Genomic DNA, 24,402 nt, shown 5'->3' with positions numbered 1-24,402 from the left:
CGTTTTCTATAATATTTCGGGGACGACTTTTGGGATCAAATTGAAGCTTTCAGAGAGTGTTGGAAGGGTACGTACGTTGACCTAAATTTTTGACTGGTGGAGGAGGTATAGGAGGAGAAAGAGGATAGAAAAGTTATCTCAAATCCGCTTAAAAGTTTTGGCACTGTAAACCACTGTGAGACTAGAATATATTAATAGTGAAGTAGCTATTTAAATCGAAAGACTATGAACGTCTGGCTTATTAAAAAAGTGCATTAGTAATATCGGGAACGTCTCGGGAGATCCATTTAAGACTTCCAGGAATTATTGGGGAACCCAGTGAGTCTCCAATTTTGATTTGCGGAAGAAGATACATGTCTATATCTATATCTAGGGTGTCAAATAGTATTTGTAATATCTTTGGGGACGGCTCGGGGTATCGAGGTGAATCTTTGAGAGTGTCGGGAGTGGGCAAAAGAAAGTCATATTTTTTTAGGGAAGGATGAGGAGACCAAAGATTGTCTTCTCGATCCACCTAAAAGTTTTTGTACTATAAGCCCCTATGGAACTCAAAATCTATTGAGGAGGAAGTAACGAAGTAAATCAAAAGACACTGTGTGCACCCAGGTTATCAGAATATGGTGTCTGAGGAAAAAAATGTCAAAAAGATGCTTAAGCTTGTAGAATACTAATAAGACAATGCCTGGTAGACAGTTACCTGGTCTGCCAAAGACACATTTTCTTAACATTGGCAAATCGAAAATTGGTGCGATCTCCAGGAATTAATATTATTATACCTTAAACAAACAGCTTAGTTTAATTACTCTGATATGGAGCACGTTCTATCCATACTTTCTTCCTTTTAAACACGTTCATTTCAAATGTGTTTAAATTCACTTGAAAATTTCCTTTAGGCAGCAATTGTTCATCTGTTTGAATGAGATAAAATCAAAAGGAAATTTTTGACAAAGAAAGTGGCCTTTTGAAATAATAAATTAAATCTAAAGTTTCAGTTGTAAGTATTCTAAGAATTTGATTTTTCTTTCCTATAGTTTTTATTAGTATCGTAATTTCTGTCCTTTGTTGTTGTTGGTGTTCTAAAAAACAAGACTATTCTGTTTGAAATGCATGTCGTATTTGGTAAGCGAAAATGCGGCTCTGGCCTTTAGAGTGTTTAGGGGGGGGGGGGGCTCCACTCTAGTTGTTTCTAATTTATGTTTGTTTTAAGTTTCAGTTGATTTCTGTACTTTTTAGATTTGAGCTGGTCGTCCATAGGAGTATCTGATATTTTTGTGTCTAGTGGTTTTAGGAGGTTGGACAGAGGGGGCACTTGCCCTGGGTGCAGAAATTTTAGGGGCACAAAATTTCAAATGAAAAATCTAACCGTTAAAATCATTTTGTAATTTTAGGAATTTTATTTTTATTAAAATAAAGTAGAAGATGCAATTAATAAGCCAGAATAATTAATAAATAATTAACTAATTAATAAAGTAAGAAAAAAATTCATATTAATTAAATAGTAATAATCAAAATAATTAATAATAACAAAATAATTTAAATAATAAATTAAAAAATAACTTATTAATTAGTTGATAAAATGAAAATAATTTTGTTAATAAATGAGAATTTTGTTAAAACTTCGCCTGAAAATTCAGTGGGAGACAGGAAGGGGGGTGCTAATTAAGATTTTGCCCCTCGCACAAGAAATGTCAGAACCGCCACTGTTTTGTTTGATGCGATTATCTATTCTAATTTGTTAGTTTCAGGTTTCTTTATTCATTCACCGTAATCTCTGCTGTTTTAAATTTCTGTGGAAAACTTTTATTTTAAAATATTTTTTAAGTTAATTAAATTGAAATCGTTAGAGTTGAAATTAACTACGAACGTTTTACGTAGTTTTGTAAATCAGAAAGGATTTATACTCTACGCATTATTCTAAGAGTAATGTATATATGGTTTATATGATATAGTATATATGTATATAGTATATAACGTATATATGGTATAAGGAGTGTTTGTTCTTGTGACTTGAGTAACTACACATTTAAAGGTTCTATTTATAGTTTCGGTCAACACCGGATGAGGCACAGGCAAATTGGTATAAAACAGTATGATAAATGGTTATTTAAATTCTATAATACTATAATTCTCTATAATAGTATTTTTATTAAATTTGAGTAAAATATTTGAGTAAAAATATTTGATTTCATATTTCTATAATAATTTCAATATAATACTATAAATTCTATAATTCTAAAATACACATTCTTTAAATCACACAGTCTAGAAACAAGTGTTTTTTCGTAATTAGTGCTGAAGATCAGTCGAAACCGAGCGAGGAGCTGGCAACCCTCTTAAAGGGGTGTACTGTGTTTCAGTTTAGACAATTTAAGGAACATTTTTTTTAATGACATTTACATAGGTCTAGGGGGTTAGATGGTAAGGAAAAACCTGCTTTGTGCCTGGGGGCTGAAGAATCCAGCGACGCCTCTGGAAAGTCTGGTTAATAATCTCGTAGCTTGCACCCGATAACTTCACTTTTGATTGTTCGGGGATGAAAAATCTAGTGAATGGAAGCTTCTCTGAGGGTAAAGTCTTCTTGTCTTACAACAACCACTCTGAAACCAAATTGATTAAATACTTTTTTTAATAAAAGCTTTGATTGACTCAATTCTATATGTTAAGATTACGGATTAGTACCCCAAAAGTTAACAGACTAAATGGTATGTGAACAAACACAAATAATTGACAATTTGAGTTACTCCACACTAAGACGTCTTCAAACAGGTTTTCTGTGATCAAATAGCTAAGTAAAAATATTTAATTTCATATTTCACCGTTGCTCGTTCATAAAGCTAATCGATTTGAAAATCGAACTATTCAGAGGATCCTTGTTAATGCTTGGATTTATTTTATTTTTTATTATTCTTTTTTTACTTGTTAAACGTTTAAATTTGTTTTAGTTTACCTGATGATTTTTAAAATCTTCAACTAATTTTTTTGCCCCTTCTTTGTGAACAGTGCAGAATTTATTTCAAGAAGTTGTCTTACAGAATATTTTTTTTCTGGGGGGGAGGCCGGGAGGAGGAAAAGCTTCAAGTTGGAAACTCCTAAGTGTCTGATCTTATGATCAGACACTTAGGACACATACTATGATCAGACACATACTTATGTATCTTTTCTATTTTTATAGGTGTTGGTACCGATATGGAGGGAGTTCTACTTCTTGGAGCCACAAACATTCCCTGGGTACTAGACTCTGCAATACGACGAAGATTTGAGAAAAGAATCTACATTCCGTTGCCAGAGGAAAATGCCCGAACTCGAATTTTTAAAATACATTTGGGAAACACTCCGAATACTTTGACTCAGGAGGACTTTAGAGAGCTTGGCAAACGATCCGAGGGGTATTTTGTTGCTATTATCTGTTATTAGCTTGTTTTAGAGCCTCCTCCAATCTATATTATTTTATTAAGACAAGTAAGTCCCACGTAAGACGTTAATTACATACTCGTATATATACTATCCTAAGTGTCACCTCCCTCAGCTCGTTCGGGTGTTCGGCCTTCGCAGATGCTCTTGCTTCACTCGACTTGTTTCATTGTTATATTCTCTTTCTAAAATACTAAATACTTCTAAATATAAAATCATTATTGTATTCTCTTTCTAAAATACGCGAAAATATTTAAAAAAAGCTATTTATGTCAATGTGTTATACTTCTAATTTTTGTTTTTGAATTGTATATATAAATTTGCATTCTTCTAATTACAGGATTTTCTAGCAAAATATTTCAAATTTCTAGCCGCAAGTCAGCGAAGAAACTGAACCAACGAACAGACAATTGAATTTATATAATGTGCATATAAATTTAAGTTTCTGTCTATATGCGCATTCAGTGATCTAGTAGCGAACAATTTGAGCTATAAAGTTTAAATATTCTTCAAATAGTCCTGAAGCCAAGAGTGTAAGTCTATGTACATAAATTAAAAAAATGAAACATTGCGTCATGAAAAAATTACGTTTGTGTAAATGGTTGTGCAAACTGGGCCATCTCCGATGGTCGAAGATACGAGTAAGCGGAGGGAGCCAAAACAATGGATAGTAAAGATATAAATATGATCGCATAATATTAAAAAGAAAAATTATTTGTGAATTTGGTTCATATAAAAACTAAAACTGGTAACTGGTAGAAAGACAGCCTAGTCTAAAACAGTTGTTCTCCATCGACGATACATGTGCCACTGGAGTATGGCATAAGCTAGTCAAGGGTACGTAGAACAGATTGTTAATGACGGACACTTGATTGCTCATTGCCGATTTAATACGTAAGCAGCAAACAACACCTCTGGGTCCCCTAGAATCAATGGGCCAATCATAATGTAACTTTTCTCCTTCAAACAGCTCTGGGTAGATTTTTTTATTTTTTTTTATTACTGTTTCTTTTTTTAATAGCGGAAATAATCATAATGAAGACAATAAATCATAATATATATATATATATATATACTAGCTGTTGGGGTGGCGCTTCGCGCCACCCCAACACCTAGTTGGTGGGGGCGCTTCGCGCCCCCCCCAAGCCCCCCCGCGCGCGTAAGTCGTTACGCGCCATAATAGTTACGCGCCATTGTAGTTGTGTCCCTATGTCCCACCTGTGAATATAGATATATATATATATATATGGTTTTAACTACGTAAAACTTGCGAATATACAACATTCTTTGCTGTCCCATTGTCTTTGCATATAAATAGATTGTCAGGTTATCCCCCTGTTTCCCCCGGTGTCCCCGTTGTAGTTGTGTCCCTGTGTCCCGGTCGTCATTTATATTCCCTGTGTCCCGGGTCCCGGTCATCATTTGTATCCCGGTGTCCCGGTCTGTATATACATTCGTTTTTTAGTTTTGTTTTTCTCCTTTATTTTTTTCCTTTTTTTTTCTTTTTTAGCTTATTTAGATTTTTAGATTTTTTAGTTTTTTTTATTAGTTTTTAGTTTTTATTTCTTTTTAGTTTTTTTGTCCCGGTCGTCATTTATATCCCCCTGTTTCCCCCGGTGTCCCCGTTGTAGTTGTGTCCCTGTGTCCCGGTCGTTATTTATTTTTTAGTTTTTTACCTTTTTTTAGTTTTTTTTAGTTTTTTAGCTTTTTTATTTTTTTTTATTAGTTTTTAGTTTTTTTGTAGTTTTTGCCTTTTTTTTAGTTTTTTTAGTTTTTTAGCTTTTTTATTAGTTTTTAGTTTTTTTTGTAGTTTTTGCCTTTTTTTAGTTTTTTTAGTTTTTTAGCTTTTTTATTTTTTTTATTAGTTTTTAGTTTTTTTTGTAGTTTTTGCCTTTTTTTAGTTTTTTCAGTTTTGACGTCACCTGATCCAGTTTTTTCAGGTGACGTCACCTGATCCACGATCCACAGATCCACAGACAACTTATTTTTATATATATAGATAGTTTTTTTTTTTTACTTATGTCCTGGTCGTCATTTATACTCCCTGTGTCCCGGTGCTTTGTTGATTGCTAATCGAACATTCCTTTTTTCCTGGTCGCTTTCTCTTTGAGTGTCGTCATTTATTAGTTTTTTCCTTTTTTTTTTAGTTTTTTATTGGTTTTTACCTTTATTTTAGCTTATTTTTCAGTTTTTTCCTTTTTTTTAGTTTTTTTTTATTTTTTATTTTTTTTAGTTTTTTACCTTTTTTTAGTTTTTTTAGTTTTTTTAGTTTTTTAGCTTTTTTACTTTTTTTATTAGTTTTTAGTTTTTTTTTGTAGTTTTTGCCTTTTTTTAGTTTTTTCAGTTTTTTTTTTAGTTTTTTATTGGTTTTTACCTTTATAGTTTTTTTAGTTTTTTAGCTTTTTTATTTTTTTTATTAGTTTTTATTTTTTTTTTGTAGTTTTTGCCTTTTTTTAGTTTTTTCAGTTTTGACGTCACCTAATCCAGTTTTTTCAGGTGACGTCACCTGACACATCCATCCATCCATCCACAGACAGACAACTTATTTTTATATATATAGATATATATATATATATATATATATATATATATATATATATATATTACTTAAACCCAGATTACGAGACAATAAACATAAAATCACATATTGCTTGAAAAAACAAATCTGGGTCGAAAAACCCTTGAGTGGAGAAACAGGCATCCGTATCCCTAAAAGTATTTCCTTTGCAATAATTTTTAACAGTTTTTACCTCCCTTTCTTAGTTTTTCTTTCATATTGTTTAAAGTATCTTTTTTGCTTGCCATCTACTACAACTCTATATAAAATTCCTTAGACCAGCAATCCTCAGAATTTAGATCCTCTGTCCCCGGGGGAAGATGGGGGTCTCATGAACCGCTTTTGACGGCTCTTTGCCTTAGCATAGCCCTTGGTGACACGGAGCTAGCATGCGTTTCCAAATTTTTTTCGCTAGAAGTGGGGCTATCACCGAAAGAAATTTTAGAGGCACGATTCCCCACCAACTGTCGTACAAGGAATGAAATCACCGGAACCAATCCTAAGCAAAGTCTATTTCTGAGCAACTTAGAAGCTCAAAATTTTTCAATTAAATTGATGTTTGAATTTTTGATTTTTTAATTAAAATCAAGTTGCCATCAAGCCATGGCAAATTGGACTTTGGCTATTTTACGACTTTGTAAAATTAGTCTAAATCCTTATTTTATATAAGTTGGAAATATTTTGGGAAGACTGTTTGGTTAGGTCCGAAACCTAAAAATTTTAAAGTTTGCATGCTTTCTATATACTTTATATTTTGTCTCAAATTCTCTTGAATTTGCAATTAATTTTGGATTTTCAGGAAATGACAAGGGAGATGATCAATTGACCAAAACGACAATATTTGCACGCTACTACTACCACCACTATCATTGAAACTGCTACTTCTGTAGCGAGTATTTTAAGGCTAAGGATATTGAAAAAAAAATATCTGAGGAAACGTTGAGGTGAAAGTTGAATTAAATCAAAACATACTATGTGTATACAGATTGCTGATACGAGCGTATCGGCATTATTTTTGGGACGGCTTATCATATCAAGAGGAAACTTCAGGGGCATCATGAGTGGGATGTTCAATTGACCAAAAGGTAAAATGTACCTGCTACTACTGCTATTAAATACTGCTGCTACTACTGTTGCTGCTAATAATTATATACTATTACTGCTACTACTGTTCTACTACTATTACTACTACTACTATGATACTAGTACAATTAAGGCTACATCTATGAAGGTGAAAATTTGACAGAATATTATGGGGGAATTTGGATTAAATCTAAACACATTATGCGCATACAGACTGTCAAAAGGGCGCATCTCAAGAATTGATTTGGGTATTATGTTGAAACTTTCGGAGAATACTTAAAGGGGAAGATCAATTGACAAAAAGGCAATATATGAATGTTACTACTAACACTAATATCACTGCTACTTTTACTTATGCTACTACTGCTACTTAACTACTCCAACTACTACTTCAATAGCAACAAGTTGTAAGGCTTAGAGTATTAGGGTGAAGAGGGCGTCAAAAGAATGTCAAAAGCGCACATCAACAATATTTTTGGAACGGGTTAACGTGTCAAGGTGAAACTTCCGGGGCATCATGAAAGCGATGTTCAACTGACCAAAAGGCAATATGCACTTGCTATTACCGCTATTAATATTACTGCTACTACTACTACTAATGCAACACTAACACTGCCACTTCTTCTACAACCACCGGAACTACTGTGATAATAGTACTATTAAGGCTATATTTATGAAGGTAAAATTTTAAAGAATATTAATGGCAAATTCGAACTAACAAGACACTATGTGCATTTAAAATGTCAAATAGCGTTTTTATTATTTGATTTCTGTATTGAATTGGAACTCCCAGAGAATACTTAAAGGGGAAGATCAGTTGACCCTTACGCAATATGTGCACACTACTACTAATACTAATGCTACTGCAACATTTACTAGTTCTACTACCACTATTACTATCGCTCCAATTACGACTTCTATCGCAACTACTTGTAAGATTAAGAGTATTAAGATGACTACCATAAATCAGCATTGATGAATAAATGAAACCCAAAGCGAACAGAAATTACAATAAATAAACGAATGAAACTCAAAAGGAGCAGAAATTAACATGAGTACGGGTCAAATCCCCTTTGCTTTCATAAGGCCAGAGCATATGCAGTTTACGGAAAAAAACACAAATGAAATTGTAAATTTTCTTTTTGAAGTTTTTAGTTTAATATACATATAATTATTCCTTAAAATATTAATAGTATTTGATTTATTGAAGTTATAAAAGTGGAAACATTAAAAAAAAATTTCAGTAAAGTGCAAATTACGTTCTGGCATTTTGAAGACATAGGGGTTTGGAGCCCTACTCATGTTAATTTCTGCTCGTTTTGAGTTTGATTCGGTTATTTATTGTAATTTCTGTTCATTTTGGGTTTCAATTATTTATCGATACTGATTTGTGGTAGTCATACGCTGGGTAGATTATTCGATTCCATTTTCGTTCATTTTTGGTTTAATTGAGTTCTTTACTTTGCTTTGAAAAACTTATTTTATGGAAAAAGTTTTTTTAATTAATCTAGTAAGAAAAACAGTTTGAACTTTGAGCTTGATTATTTATAAAAGATTCACGTTTCAAATTCTGGATAGTTAAATTAATAGCATATGCTATTGATGCTGTTATGACATTGGATGCTTCTTCCCCTGAGATAGTACTGCCAATCATAACTGAGTGTCTTCTGTGTTTTTGAGGAGAATTGGAAGGATGAACGGAGAACATTTTTCTGGTGTGGTTTAAAGAGAAGGATTAAATATTATGAAATAACTATACATATATTTTATATTAATAAACTACAAATATTTATGCTATTATTTTATATTAGATATAATTTACCCAGATAATTTACATTATTTTTTAGTAATATTTACTATATTATTATTTCATATTAGAAATATTTTATTCAATCCCCTGACTGCCTGGAATACTCGGACTGAGTCAGCTAGTGAATGTCACTCATTTGGTAATTTTGTTTTTGATTTCTAAGTAATTTTTTCTTCTTTTCTTTTTCTATTGTTCTCTTTTCTGATAGCTACAAAAAGAACTTTAAAAAACATGCAAAATTTGTTTACATGCATTTTTGCTTTTACGAGTCGGACAAAATTTTTGGGGATGGAGGGGATCCAACCCGGTAACCCTTCCCCCTGGATATTAGTCGGCCTAGCTTTCGCCTTGTCCAAAAGGGAGAAATCTGATAAAGGGATATGATTTCATATTTGAGTGACTCAGCTGCCAGATTCCTCATGGTTTGTTCTTTATATGAATAATTTATATGAGTAGAATGTAACTTGTCATAAATGTAAATTAACAAAAGTCATGAATGTAACCTAGTTGTTTGGAGGATAAATTTCTCCTTTTTTACCGTAAACTAATAATATATGTAAAAAAAAGTTGAAGTTATTGAACAAAAAAAGATGAGATAAAGAACAAAATTAGAAGATACTAAAGGATATATGATTGTAGAATAAACTACGAAATTACCGATTGGTGTTTCGGAAAGGGTGAATGAAATAAAAAAGGAAAAATCATACCCAAGAACTTAAAAAAAAATAGTTTATGTAAATAAAATAAATTGAAACCAAACATTTCAAAATTTTGAAGAACCGAAAGAAAAGAATAAAAAATAATTTTTAAAATGTCAAATTTTGATATGTGTGACCCATTATTTCTGTTTTGTATATTTATCCATCCTTCTTTATCTCCTATCAAATGCGTAGAAATATTCCTCTTTCATGGAATATTTTTTTTTTTTTTATGGAGAGGAAGGGTTCGGTAATCCGAAGAATAAAAACTTTAAGCCTAAATTGTATGGCCCTAGTGTTCCAAAAAAAGGCTGGGGGCACGGTCCCCTGAACAAGACTCAAAAATGGGTACTTTTGATTGGCTTGAAACATCGACCCTTGGGTTAAATGGACCCCAATGCGTAAAAAAAAACAGAAGACTAGTGCGTAAGAAAAAAAAATTGAAAAAAAAACACTGTTTTGACTGACAATGGGGCCCGAAAATCTTTTTTTTATGAACAACGTTTGTTATATTCTTGCTTCTCTTTTACTCTAATTATACTTCCGCTTCATATATTGGCGTGACACTGCTAGACCTAGAACAAGAATTTGGTTGTATTGGCTTGTGGCAGTCGTTCCCTAGAAATTTTTTATTGTTAAATAATAGAATATAGTAATAATGCACGAAGAAACGCTTGTTTAAGGTAAAAAAAGGAACGAATTCCAAGAAGCAGGAATATTTCTACGCATTTGATTGGAGATAAACAAAGATGGTAAAATATATAAAACAGAAATAACGGGTCTTAAATGTCGAAGTCTGATGTTTTAATGCTATTTTTTTTCTGTACACTTTCGGCCAAAGCTTTTACTTGTTATGAAAATGGATATTTCTTTTCAGGTATTCTGGCTCTGATATTAGTCAATTGGTTCGTGACGCTTTGATGCAGCCTGTACGACGCGTTCAAACGGCAACGCATTTCAAAAAGGTCAGCGGCCCGTCTAGGAAGGATCCCAATCAGATTGATCATGACATGTTGGCACCTTGTTCACCTGGTGATCCAGGAGCCATTGAAATGTCATGGATGGACGTTCCAGGTGACAAGCTGCTAGAACCACCTGTTACTATGGTACTAACCTGTTTTTTATATATGTATACACAGGCTTGATTGAAGTTTTTTTTGTGTTTTTTTTTTTTTTTTTATTAGTTAAAAAAACTTTCTACAGAATAAGTTTTTTTTTTCAAAAAAAATGTAAAAAACCCCATTGAACCAAAGATTAACGAAAATGAAATTAAATAATCTACTAAGCATACAACTACCACAAGTCAGCATCAATAAATAAATGAAACTCAAAATGAACAGAAATTACAATAAATAACCGAGTCGAACTCAAAACGAGGAGAAATTAACATGAGTAGGGTTCAAAACCCCTATGCTTTCTAGAGGCCAGAATGAAATTTGCACTTTACGGAAAAATTCTCTTAATTATTTTCATTTTTATAACTTTAAGGAATCTAAAATTAATTAAGATCTTAAGGAATAAATATAAGCATATGTACATTAAACTGACAATCCACATTCACTTGAATTCATTAGAACATATAAGGATATAGGCAGTGTTGCTCTATCATAGCTGGTAATATCATTGATATTTTAAAGGAGCTAATGTGATTAAAAGTCAAAAGTTCTAGTGCCCTCTTAAGATTCAAAAGTGCTTGGAAGGCAAGAGAGCTAGGCTCTGACCACTTTAACTCTTAAAAAGGGCAATAGAACTTCTGATTACCAATCCAATAAGTCTTTCCCTGAGAGCTGTAGGGGGAGGGTAGCGGGGTTGTCTTCCTCACAGACATAAATTCTGAAACCTTCAAATACGATGAATAAAATTGTTAGCCCCAAATTTTGACTGTGGGTACTAAGGGAAATGATGAGCCTGGAGGGAGGCTGGCTGCTCCCAAATCACTTTGACTCTTAAAAAAGGCATTATAACTTCCAATTTCAAATCAAATTAGCCCCATCTGAAGTTTATGCGACCGCCCATTCCATAAAAACTTTGTATGCTCTCATGGCATAACTTACAACCCTATCCCCGGGGTGCTAGGGGGGTTGTGTCACCCCTAGAAACATTATTATATGTTCACCATCCCTTCCATAAAAAACTTAAATGCCCCGAGGCATAACTTAAAACCCTCGTCTCTAGACTCGTTCAGCTTCAAAAGCCTTGCTGTATGATCTTTGGAATGTTTGGAATAAAATGACTGTCTTAAAATTTTTTATACCATGTATTTCTGGAAAACCCGACGTATTGAGGGGGGCCGTAACTGCCTTCTGATCACTTTAGCACTTGAAAAGGTAACTAGAAATTCAGATTACCAATCCAGGAGTCCCCTCGGAAGTATATACAACCACCCTTTCTATAAAAAAAAACTTATGTGTCTCAGGGGCATGACTTACAACCCTTGCCCGTAGAGCTGTGGGGGTGGAGTTGTCTTCTTCAAAGACACAATTTCCGGACTCTTCAACTACAGTGAACAAAATTGATATCTCCAAATTTTGATTGGAAGTCTTTGGGGGAATAATAGACGTCGGGGGGCTGGTTGCTTTCGAATCACTTTTGACTATTAAAAAAGGTACTGTAACTTTCAATTTCAAATCAAGTGATTCCCATCTAAAGTATATGCCACCATCCATTCCATAAAAACCTGATATGACCCCAGGCCATGACTTACAACTCTACCCGTAGGGCATTGGGGGGGTCAACCCTTGTGCTATTGTCTTAGTTTTTGGACTATTTTGAGCAAAATTGCTATCTAACAATTTTAATCAGATTCATTTGGTGAAGAGGCGAATGTGGGGGGGGGGCTTGCTGCCATCCATTACTTTTGACTATTAAAAGGGAGCTAGAACTAGAATTTTTAACCAAGTGAGCCTCCTCTAAAGTTTATACAACTATCCCTTCCATAAAAACCTTAAATACCCACTGAGCATAACTTTCAGCCCCTGTCCTAGGCTCTGGATTTTTTTTACCCAAAGCCTTGTTATATGATATTTAGACTATTTTGAATAAATGGCTATCTGAAAATTTCTATTAGATGCATTTCGGGACAATACGACGTGTGTGTTTGTGAGGGGGGGTAGCTTCCCTCCGATTACTTTGACTCTATAAAAGAGCAGTAGAGCTTCTGATTACCATTCTAGTGAACCTCCTCCGAAGTTTATATGACCACGCTTTCTATAAAAACCTTATATGCCCCCAGGGCATAACCTGTAACTCTTGCCCGGAGGACTGAGGAGATTTTTTTATCCTCAAAGGCATAATTTCCGGACCTTTCAAGTACTTCGAACAGAATGGCTCTCTCAAAATTTTGATGGGAATTGTTTGGGGAAATGATGGGCGTGTGGGGAGGGGTCATTTGCCTCCGGTCACTTTCGACTAATAAAAAGGGCACTAGTCCTGTCAATTTCCAATTGAATGTGCCCTTTTTGAAGTTTCTAAGACAATGCTTTCAATAAAAACCTTAAATGCCACAAGGGCATAACTTACGACCCTTGTCCTGAGGGCTGTGGGGGGGGCTCATCCTCAAAGACATAATTTCCAAACCTTTCAGCTACGTTGAACAAAATGACTATATCAAAATGTTGATCGGAAGTCTTAGGGGAAATGATGGGTCTGGGGGGGGATTCTCCCTTCGATCACTTTCGACCATTAAAAAGGGCTCTAGCCCTCTCAATTTTCAATCAAACGAGCTCTTTTTGAAGTTTCTACGCAACGCTTTCTATGAAAACTTTATATGGCCCCAGGGCATAACTCACAACTTTAGCCCTGAGGGCTGTGGGGGGTTCTCACCCTCAAAGACATAATTTCCAGACCCTTCAACTACGTTGAACAAAATGGCTATATCAAAATGTTGATCGGAAGTGTTTGGGGAAAGGAAGGGGGAAGGGGAATTCGCCCTCCTCTCAATTTTTAATCGAATGAGGCTTTTTTGAAGTTTCTACGACAACAATTTCTATAAAAAAAAACCTTATATGCCTCCAGGGTATAACTTACAACCTTTGCCCTAAGGGCTATGAGAGGGGGGGGTTGTCATCCTCAAAGACATAATTTTCGGATCTTTCAACTACATTGTACAAATTGACTATCTCAAAATTTTGATTGGATGTGTTTGGGGCAATGGTAGGTGTGGGAGGGGAGTTAGTTGCCTTCCAATCACTTTTGACTATTAAAAAGAGCACTAGCCCCTTCAATTTCCAATCGAATTATCCCTTTTTTGAGTTTCTACGACAATTCCTTCGATACGAAGTGCCTTGGTCTAAAACCAAAAAAAATAATAACATATTGTACTGACATCGTTCTTTACTTAGGCAGCGCTATTGCACTGCCTGAGAAGAGAGAGAAAGAGGAAACTTCTAACTTCAGCGAAAAAATAATGCAAAAATAGGGAACTTTTTCTGTAAGACAGTCGTCATGTTTATTAGATGTAATTAGAACATATTGGCCATATTCCCTAAAGGCTATGACTATTTGCACTTTATGTTATTTGTTATTTTATAATTGTCTATGCCTAGTTTTTCGAGGTCGTCTTCCCATTGGCCTAGTTAAATATATGTGTGTATATGTGGATATAATAATAGTCAGCGAAAAAAATTTCGCCTTAGAAACTGAAAACTAGAAACAATAAAATGAAAACCGAGGAATAAACAATAGTAATAATGTGCAAGATTGCGCTAGCTCCCCCCCCCCCAATTGGTATACCTCCTATTGAAGTATTTTTGAAAGTTGCAGAAAAGAGATTTTGGGAGGATTACAAGCCAAAATGCCTTCAACCCAGGTGCATGCCGGATCTGCTCTTTCTAAAAATGTTCTGATCCTTGGAATAGATATATAATATATGAATCTTACATAAGAATTTCAGGATCCTATTTTATGTCGAAGAATGAGCTTGCCTTTTTTTTCCGTTTTACAGATTTTACAAAGATCTGATATGAATAATCTTTTTTCAATCCACAGTTTTGGTTTTGATCACTAAAAACCGAATTACTATTTTTCGCTACTACTACTACCACTAGCAACTCACTGCAACATAAAGCCAAAGCCGTAGACAATTGTTCCGGAAAGCATTTTACAAATCCTCTTCCGTCTCCCGAAGCGCCCTCTTTCCAGAACCATACCTGATAATCGTCATCACTGTAGCTACCAATATTCTGATCTTGGTTTGTAGACTCATCTTCCCATTCTTCAAAACTGTTTTGAGCCGTTAAAAAAAAAACACCTTGGGCCTTGGTGTTTCTGTTTTTGACATCGTAACTGCATCCATCCCCCTTTACTAATAATACCACCTAGGTAAGTAAAGCTATCCACTTAATCGATCTTGTCATCACCCAACATCACTTCTTCACCTTGATTTATTCCTAGTCTAAGTGAATTCTTAACATTCTCTTCTTGGCCTATTCTTGCATCCCGAACTCTCAAATCCTTAATTTTGCTAACATTTTCATCTAGGATATCTGAATCAGAAGCATAATCTAAGTCTAGGAGAGTTTTACCTTCCTATTTGATTTCTTGCTCTCCCATTTGAGTTCATGCTCTCCCTTTGTTGTGATCCTTAGGACAAAGTCCATCAAAATGATCCAAAGAGATAGAACCTAACCTTGCTTACCTCCTGGTGGGGATTAAACATTTTGTGATTTGTCCTCTTCAATTCAGTACTACCACTACTAACAGCTCACCGGAGCACCAAGCCGCCGGAGGCCAACACAGCTACGCACGCTCCTCCTCCGTCCCAATCTATACAAAGCCTTCCTCTTTACACCTTCGCAGGAAGCTCCCATCTCATTTAAATCTTTCTTCATGACATCCTCCTACCCCAGACAAGGACGACCTGCTTTCCACCTAGCCCTAGATGGTTGGCTGAAAAGGACAATCTTTGGCAATCTGTCACTCTTTATCCGCAGAACGTGCCCTAGCCATCTCAACCTTTCTTTCAGTATAGCCCTAGAAACCAGGATTGAACCACGTTTTTCGTAGTGCCTACTGTTTGAAGTACGGTCATTCAGCCGGGTACCCTGAACAATCCGTAGGCGATTTCTTTGGAAAACATCTAGCAAATTTTCGTCCGCCTTTCGGAGCGCCCATGCTTCAGAGCCATATTTAACCACTGTCATCACTGTAGCTTCCAATATTCTAATCTTTGTTTGAAGAATTATCTTCTTATTCTTTCAAACTTTGTTTTAACTGTGAAAAAACACCCTGAGCCTTGGCTATTCTACTTTTAACATTTTCGCTGCTCCCACCGTCTTTACTAATAATACTACCAAGGTAAGTGAAGCTGCCCACCTGATCAATCTTTTCGTTACCCAACGTCACCTTTTCATCTTCACATATCCCTATCCTTAGTGACTTTGTCTTCTTAACGTTAATTTTCAAACTTACTTTAGCACCCTGAACTCGCAAAATCTCTGAAAGTTCATTCATTTCGCTCACACTTTCGTCTAGGATGCTTAAATCATCAGTATAATCTAATTCCAGGAGAGTTTTTCCTCCCCATTTGATTCTGTGGTCTCCCATTGCCTTTCCTATGCTCCTATAAAGGGGGATAGAATTCAACCCTGTTCAACTCCTGACTTAATACAAAACCACCTGCTAACCTCATTTCCTACCTTAACCGCAGCAGTGTTATATTCGTACATAGCACTAATCACTTTAATGTATTTGTCTGCTATACCATACAAGGATAAGACCTTTGCCAAAGCTAGTATTAAACAGAATCGAACTCTTGCTCATAATCTATCAAACTGGTGTCAAACAGTTGTTTGATAGTCTACATCGAAGTCTACATTCATACAGTCCGTTTGAACAAGTCTACATCGAAGTGCTTAACCCGGCTTAGATTCGGACAGCAAGAAGTCCCTGGGACTTCCAGTATGAATGGAGGCTTTGTGCAATCCTGGGTCCATTTTGGTCACAACATGGTTTTCAGCACTTGGTGATGCTCTTCTATGAACAAGAGTCGAAATCCTGCACAGACAGGAGGTTATAATTCAGATCATTATAACACTAAATCATTGTATTCACAGCTCTCTCATTGTTATTGTACTTTTATTCCCTCATAAATATAGAAAATAAGGAGTAATTAATGGGCATAAAGAATTGGAATCATATCAACTTAAAATGATCCTGTCAAAAAATAAATAAGTAAACTGATTTTTTTTTGTTAGATGAATCAAAAATTATTTTAGAAACCGAGAAAACAAAACTAACTGAAAAAAAGAGTGAAGAGTCCAATTAATTGCAACGTTTTGTCTCTAATCATAATCCTATTGAGAAAATACAAAGTTGGAAAAAAAAATAATAAAACACTAAGTGCTTCTGCTCCCTCCTCCGTGTGGGATTCATTTGACCTCATTAAATAAAATCGCTTAATCACATTTACTTTAGCGAAATATTCACCTATTCACTAGAAGATGGTATCGAGATCCATCGCACTCTCTAATGTCTAATAAATATTCTGAGATAATAATAGAAATCTGTTTTAAATGGTCAGTGTTAACTTCGGTCAAAAATCCTCAGGAAGTGAAAACTACAACTGGATGCATGCGACACCAGTCAAGAAATCAGACCGAATAGTCGATACAAAAAGTAAACGTGAAATCAACTCGTACTTTTCTGCTGATCTTCCTTGGTGCGTTTCCACCTGCTAAAATAGTTTCGCAAGGCAGTATGCCCGTAAAAAGAAAAATACAAAGTTAATAAATAAAAATTTAACAAGACAGCGCTAGAAGGTTGCTAAATGACAATGATGAATCGACTTTTTGTATCAGATGTGAGGCTCTCCTGCTCAGTTTAATCAAGAACAGTTCTCTATATTTTTAAATTTGACATCCAAATTAATGAACAGTACTGTGTTCCGACTGAATAAACGGAAATACAAACTTTGAAGAATTTCTGTGCGAAAAAAATGCTCCAGCTTCTTCATCATTCCAAGTTTTCTTGGAATTTTCAGATCAATTATTTCTTAACAATGTTTAAACGGTGTATTCTCATCAACATAAACATCTAAATATTTAGCGTATCTATTTTCTAGTCTCAGTATACTTCCTAGCAAAGTCCTCGTGGTAAAACTGTCCTAATCAACCGCTTTATTTAAAATCTGAGTCTCCATTATCTGAAACTTCTGAATTTGGCTTTTGGGTGAGTGTCTTGATCAACACAAACGCCTGAATATTTAGCGCATCCATTTTCTAGTCCCGGTATAATTCCTATCGAAGTCCTAATTCCTGTGACAGTACTGTACTAGCCTACCGCTTAATTTAATTTCTGAGTCTCCCTTAGCTAAAACTTCTGTATCCTACTGTTGGCTCGTGTTTTATTTCTTGATGGTATCTGGTGTCCAAAGGGCCTTCAGAGACTGAGAAAGTCTCAGGCTCTAGATGAGACCCCTGAGAAGTTATCAAAACTCTGTTATTCAGAAATGTTTGAAATCAAACTGTCCTTAAAAACGACAGTTATTGCCTTTGCCAAATGGATTGCCCCCTCTCCTTGTACTTACTTCATAACCCACCGCAAAAATTACTTTTCTCTCCTCAAAGCTCCAACCCTTGATCTCCCTAAATCAGTGCCAAATGGCTTGCCCGCCCTTCTTCTATTATATGATATAGTTTCACCTGAAACTTTAGAGACTTGTTCCCTTTCCTTTGTTTGCTTGTTCTAATTAGTTTTGAGAAGCCATGTATTTAACTTATTTGAACTTTGTTCTATTTTTCACTGTTTCAGAGGGATATGGTGAAATCATTAGGAACTTCGAAAGCTACCGTCAATGAAGAAGACTTGAAAAAACTACAGAAGTTTACTGAAGATTTTGGACAGGAAGGATAATCTGTTTAATGCTAAAGTTGTTTTTTAATGATTTATTGCATATAAGAGTTACTTAATTTTTACTGCCGCGAGTTGAATGGTTTTTATTGATGCTTATTGATAAACTACAAAGGTTAGAAACTATTTATTATAAAAAGCAATTTATATTAATGCCAAGCGAAAACGGTACAGAAATATCGCTAAGTTGCCGGTGTCACGTCTAAAGATCGTATCCAACAGCTTTGCATTTCCTGGATAATTGCCGAAATTATTCGCGAAGCCTTCTTTTTTAATCAGCAGGGCAGTCTAGGTCAGGAGAATCAAATTTTTACTGGATAAAAATAACCCTCCTGACTATTCCTTTGAGAAGAAATTAGCAAACGGTTTTAGGCAATCATCTGAGAAGTGTGACGGTGTCGCACGTGGCTTTGGCCGTGCCGGTGAAGAAATGATTATGGCTGTGATGCCAAATTCAAATCTTCGTAGAAAACTTTTCGAAAATAGACTGATCCTCTAGAATATCTATCTAAAATGAATCCCAGAAACATATTTCACCTATCCATAAATAAAGATTGCATTTATTAAAAAAAAAATATGCCTATCCGAAAAACGAATTTTAACTCTGATCTGAAACGGAAGTCAATCGAATATTTGCCTGCATGAAGACACTATTTTTCTTTGCGTGAAAGGAAATCTGGTTGTCGGTGGCAAATTTCTCTCTTGTCAGTAGTTACCCTAAGTGCGTCGAAAATTAATTCTTTCAATAACTATTTTAAAAAGAATTCTAAAAAGTCATCCTGACATATCCATAAATAGAGATTGTATTTATTTTTTTTAAAATTCTGCTGCTGAAAGAAGGATTTTTTAAAATCTATTCCAAAACAGAAGCGAACCTAATATTCGCCTGACGAAGGCATTCTTTTCTTCTCGTAAAGTGAAAACTGGCTGTTGAAGGGAAATTCGACCCCCCTGTCATCACTTACTTTAAGTGTATGTCATAGATTCTCTGAATGCTTATTGTGTAGACGAGTTACGTAGCTCGTTTGTAACGGTTGTTGTTGAGACGCAACTCGCACGAATGAGCTATTTTCTGACAGTGACCTTAACCTTTCCTTTAAAAGTTAATATTTACATATCAATTCTAATCGGGACTTGTCCCATTTACTTCCACATTTACTTAGTGATTAATCCATATTTAAAACCTGAGTAATATTTTGGGTGAAATGGAACTAATAGTACTATCGGAGGTATAAATGTTATTACAAATCATCCAAATTTTTCTAAAGGTGATGCTAGAACTTCTGTCTGAGACCTTCTGTACATTACCTCAGAATAACACCAATAATGACTCACATACAATAAGATCTGTACAAACCGTGGTTCAGACCTAGACTTGCTAATTTATAGTGGACGAGAGATAGCATGCGTTTTTGCGAGATTTTATGTGACGTTCCTTCCATGCTATCTGCAATATGTTAATGGCTTCTTTCTAGTTAATGGCTGTCAACCCGTTCGCGCATATTGCAATAGTTCTTCTGTAATATATTCAGGCAATAAATTTACAGTTGAACCTAGCACTAATTTTTGTTTCTTTAATGTCAAAACCATCCAGAATAAAAATTTGGCTTGTATCCAAAGCTAAATTTAGTTGACATCCAATAGATGATGTTGGCCGATTGGAATTCTGTTGAGAAGCTTCTGATTAGCTAGCATCTTTCTAATTACGATAGAAAATTATATTATTGGCTGGTTTCCATACTTTGGAGACCAGCCATAGTACGTTAGTATTGACTAATATTGGGTATTTAAGCAGACTGAATTCTTGAATTCTGATGTTGGCAAAGTGTTAGTATGAACTAGCCTTAAGCAAAATTAGACAACAGTAGAAAACAATCTGGGACTAATTACAGTACCTGATTTAACCCCTCATCTGATTTTAATTGAAAAGTTTTTTTCGTCCCCAATTTTAATTTAGCTAAAGATCTAGAAAATCATCTTATATAAAACAAAAATGGCCTGCTGACAAAATAAAATGTGCAGCTGAATTTACCTTATAAATAGTATCTTAAAGATAGATTATGATTTAAACAGAATTTTGTCAGATTTTTTGTCATGCAATCATCAGTGATATACAATATCATGCAATCCTTTGTCATACGCAGCAAATCTTGAATCACAGTCATGAATACTAAAGAGAATAAATTCTGAAATAATTTTGTAAAGCAATCTTCATAAAAAACCTAGGATTGCAGACGTTGCCTTATTTTTAATCTTTATTTAAAGACTATAAATGATTTGCCTATTTCCTTATTTTCTTCATTGGGCACGGAACATAATTACGTTATATTTAGAAATTATTTCAAGACCCTAAGTTTTAGAGTTTACTTGGTGTAGGTACGGTTTCTGTCTATGTATTTGTATCTGTTTTAACTATTGCTTATCGGACAAACCGATTTCACTACTTAAACCTGCATTAGAAAAATATTTGAATATGTTTCAAGCATTTTGGCATCAGTTACAAGATCTTGGATACTCCATAGATAAGTAAATTGTGCAATAAGGTGGTGGACTTTTCGGAAACTTTTTTAAAAACTGAAATGCATCTTTTCTTTATGTTTTCATGTTTCTTTGCTCTTACGTTTTCTAAAAGTATGAGTGATTGATTTACTTTTTTTACTTTCTCAAGTTTCTTCTTTTCTTTTACTTCATTTGGCAGGGGACAAAATCACAGGTAGACTTTTTAGTTTGTGGCAGAGTTTGCTAACTGTATATTTGTTTTCTATCTTTGTATGTTTATCTGTTAAGTTTTGCTTCCAAAGCTAAAAAAGTGAGACTCGGGGTACGAATAATCGACTTTTGTCAGATACGGAGAGTGTTGTTTCCTTTTATTTGATTTTTGTGAAGTTACCATTCAAATTACAAAATGATTTCAAATTATTCTCGCAATTTATCTTATTGGAGCTTTATACTAAAGCCTAATGATTTTTTTTCTCTCTCTTCTCCTTCGCAAGTGCTACTAGTCGGTTACTGTGTTCATGATGTAGTTAGTAGTAGCAATGGACAAGTTAGTGTAGCCAGAAGATTCATGTGACGGCCTCCTCTGAAGTAGAGTAATTAAAATCAGGTTAATAATAAGTTTCATCACATATTTTAACACTTAAGTTTTGGGTTTTCTTTGTTGGAGTAAGTGTAGCGACCCGGCTCAATAGTAGCCAAAACTCTAAAAACGGGATTTTAATACTAATAGATACATCAAAAGAATCGTATTTTTATGCTGATTTTAAATATGTGAGTTTCATCAATTTTAGTCTTACCCATCAAAAGCCTGAGAAAATTTGTCTTATTTTGAAAAATAGGGGGAAATACCCCTTAAACGTCACAGTATTTTAACGAAAATCACACCATCACATTCAGCGTATCAGAGAACCCCACTGTAGAGTTTTCAAGCGCCTATCTATAAAAATGTGGAATTTTGTATTTTTTGCCAGAAGTCCGATCACGGGTGCGTGTTTATTTGCTTGTTTTTTTGTTGTTTTTTTTTAAATAGGATGTTTTAGGCATAGATATAAGGTTCCACCCTTAGAATGGCCAAAAATAAGCACTTTGTATGCCTTGACTCCTCAAAAAAAAAATTTTGAATCTCAACTCTAGGGGTCCTACCCGTGTAGATACGCAATTAAAATTATGCCTATTGTGGATATGGCTTGTGTGAGATACATTTATGGTTTCGCGATATTAGAAAACCTCTTGTAGGTTGTCGCAGGCTCAGAAGAATTCCTGTCTCGGAAGTTTTTAGCATTGACAAATCGTCGTTATTGTCCCGTATGGCTTTTTCATGTGCATTGAGAGACGAAAATAACTGGAAGCCAAATCCACGCCATAAGGTAGACGACGAAAAACATCCTATTGACCCAACAGCTCTTTCCTACATTTCTGACGGATTGAAATGTCTCCTCGTCATGATTTTAGTTCAGCCCTCTTTGCTGCTGACGTACATCACTTTCATTATTAACTTTTTCTTAATGAAAAGCAGAAGTCCCTCAACGAATTGTTGCCTCAAAATGCTACTTCCTTTGTATTTGTAAATATCTAGAACCTGAATGTGGACACTACCTAAAGCACAGCTATATGGCAACGAAGATGATGTGCAAACATTTCGCTCTTATCTTGCTATGGTTTCAAAAAGGTAAGCAAAAAATGTTCCGTAATGTCGAGGGCTGTTGGGTATAAATATGTAGATTGTCTGATTTACCCTTGTGTAACCCTTAAAGTAAATGAAATAAAATAAAAAGCAAATAATACCTCCATGTGCTACATAGTACATGTTTTGAAATGTTTTCCATATGTAGTTCATTTGGTAAATACATACTAGATTCTTGACTAGAAAACTGACTGAAAACTCTTAATGTTATAAATGAAAGATTGGGAGGATTTCAGAACGAATACTACCCCATTGATAGGATGTTTATTCTAAGAGGCATTATTGGAAAAAGAACAATTTGACGAAACCGACAATTCTGGATATAAATAAAGTCTCTGACAGTGTCTCGAAAGCTCAACTCTGCGTTGAGCTTTCGAGTTCAGGTTTGCCACGTGCAAAAAGAATAGACATGTCCCTGGTATACCCGTTCGGGTAAACAACCACCACACGTCTAAAAAGAATGATGGCAGTCAGTCAGTTTTAATTGCATCAACATATTGATATCAATGTTTGACCTGGTAATTTAATAAGTGCTATGATCCTAAGGAAAGTGCAGGAACTCAATACCTTGACTGGTGATGAAAATGATGTGTCCTTTGCTACAACGGAAATGCTTCTTTATACATATTTACGGTTCCATCTGTTTCAAAGAAAAATATAGTGTCTATCCACTAACCTTAATGTACCTTGTTGTAAAAAAAACTTGATCATTTCTTTCCAAGCATTTGCGTATCACAGTTACTGTTGTTTCCTCATGAGCATTCGGACGATACTAGGGAAGTTGAAAGAATGGCTATTCTAAATACTGAACCACAAAATATTCTATTTTTCATATTTTCCATGAATGCCTACAATTAGCAAGGTTCCTATGAAAAAAAAAATGTTGCGCCATCAGCTTACACAATGTCGAAAACTTGTATATTGAAACCCATGCTTATTTAAAACACTTTTCATATTAAACCTGTTCGAATAATTTCTGTCGAACCTTAATTCTATACGTAATTTGACCCGTCTTTAAAAGTTGGGATTTGGTTTATTTGTTGTCTAGATTCATATTGGGAGCCTTATCACCACAGACAAAACGTGTGTAATACGGACGGCGAACTGACATGACTTTATGGTACCAATAGATTTGATGCTTCTGCTAGCCTGTCCTCAGGTTTCAGGCTTCTTGTACGCATTGACCTCAGCACAATTAGCCTAAAGAATCCCGGATACTCGACCCTTTTTAAACATAGTAAGATAGGACAAGTAGACATCTGTATCATATGCCTTTTCGGCTGTAGAAATATGAAAGATGTTATGGGACACATCTGTCATAATTAGTTATACATCGGTTCTACTAAAATCAGACACCCCTATCGATCAGTTTAACCAGAATACACTTATACCTTTTCTTTCTCGAGATATTCTCAATTAATCATCCACTCAAAACGCGTTATAGCCAAATTTTGACATTTTACAGAGCAAAAAGCGTTAACTGCACAACTTCCACTGTGACGAATTATGACTTCCACCATGACATGGTCCAAATAGCATGATTGGAGCTTGAGAGATATGGAGACATATTTTCCATAATAATTTTTGCTTCTCCTGAGCATTTTGGAAATGTCCCTTAATGCCTTTCGTATTTTCATGTTTCTGAGAAGTTAATCCTTTCGAACCCGTTTACTTGCATTTCATGAAGTTCATTCTTTTCGAACGTTTTCGGAGTTACTTTTTAGAAAGCTTTAGCAAACAATCTAGTTAGACATTAACGAGTTTAAAAGCAGCAACGATCTAACCTGGATTTCCTGTTTAGATTTTTGATTCC

The 24,402-nt window shown here is 34.8% G+C and overlaps 1 protein-coding gene across 1 annotated transcript in view; it reads left to right on the top strand.

Annotated features, from left to right (window-relative positions):
* Positions 1-21,325, top strand: part of LOC136031828 (vacuolar protein sorting-associated protein 4-like) — a 55,843-nt gene extending 34,518 nt beyond the window's left edge. Inside the window, exons 6-8 of the mRNA XM_065711656.1 lie at positions 3,173-3,386; positions 10,437-10,665; positions 18,308-21,325. Coding sequence (XP_065567728.1) covers positions 3,173-3,386; positions 10,437-10,665; positions 18,308-18,409 — 545 coding nt within the window. The 3' untranslated portion in view covers positions 18,410-21,325. The remainder of the gene's footprint in view (positions 1-3,172; positions 3,387-10,436; positions 10,666-18,307) is intronic.
* Positions 21,326-24,402: the final 3,077 nt, after the last annotated feature.

Source organism: Artemia franciscana, chromosome 10 (genome assembly GCF_032884065.1).
Source record: "Artemia franciscana chromosome 10, ASM3288406v1, whole genome shotgun sequence".
Classification (NCBI taxonomy): Eukaryota; Metazoa; Arthropoda; class Branchiopoda; order Anostraca; family Artemiidae; genus Artemia; species Artemia franciscana.
This window is presented reverse-complemented; position numbering and strand designations above follow the sequence as displayed.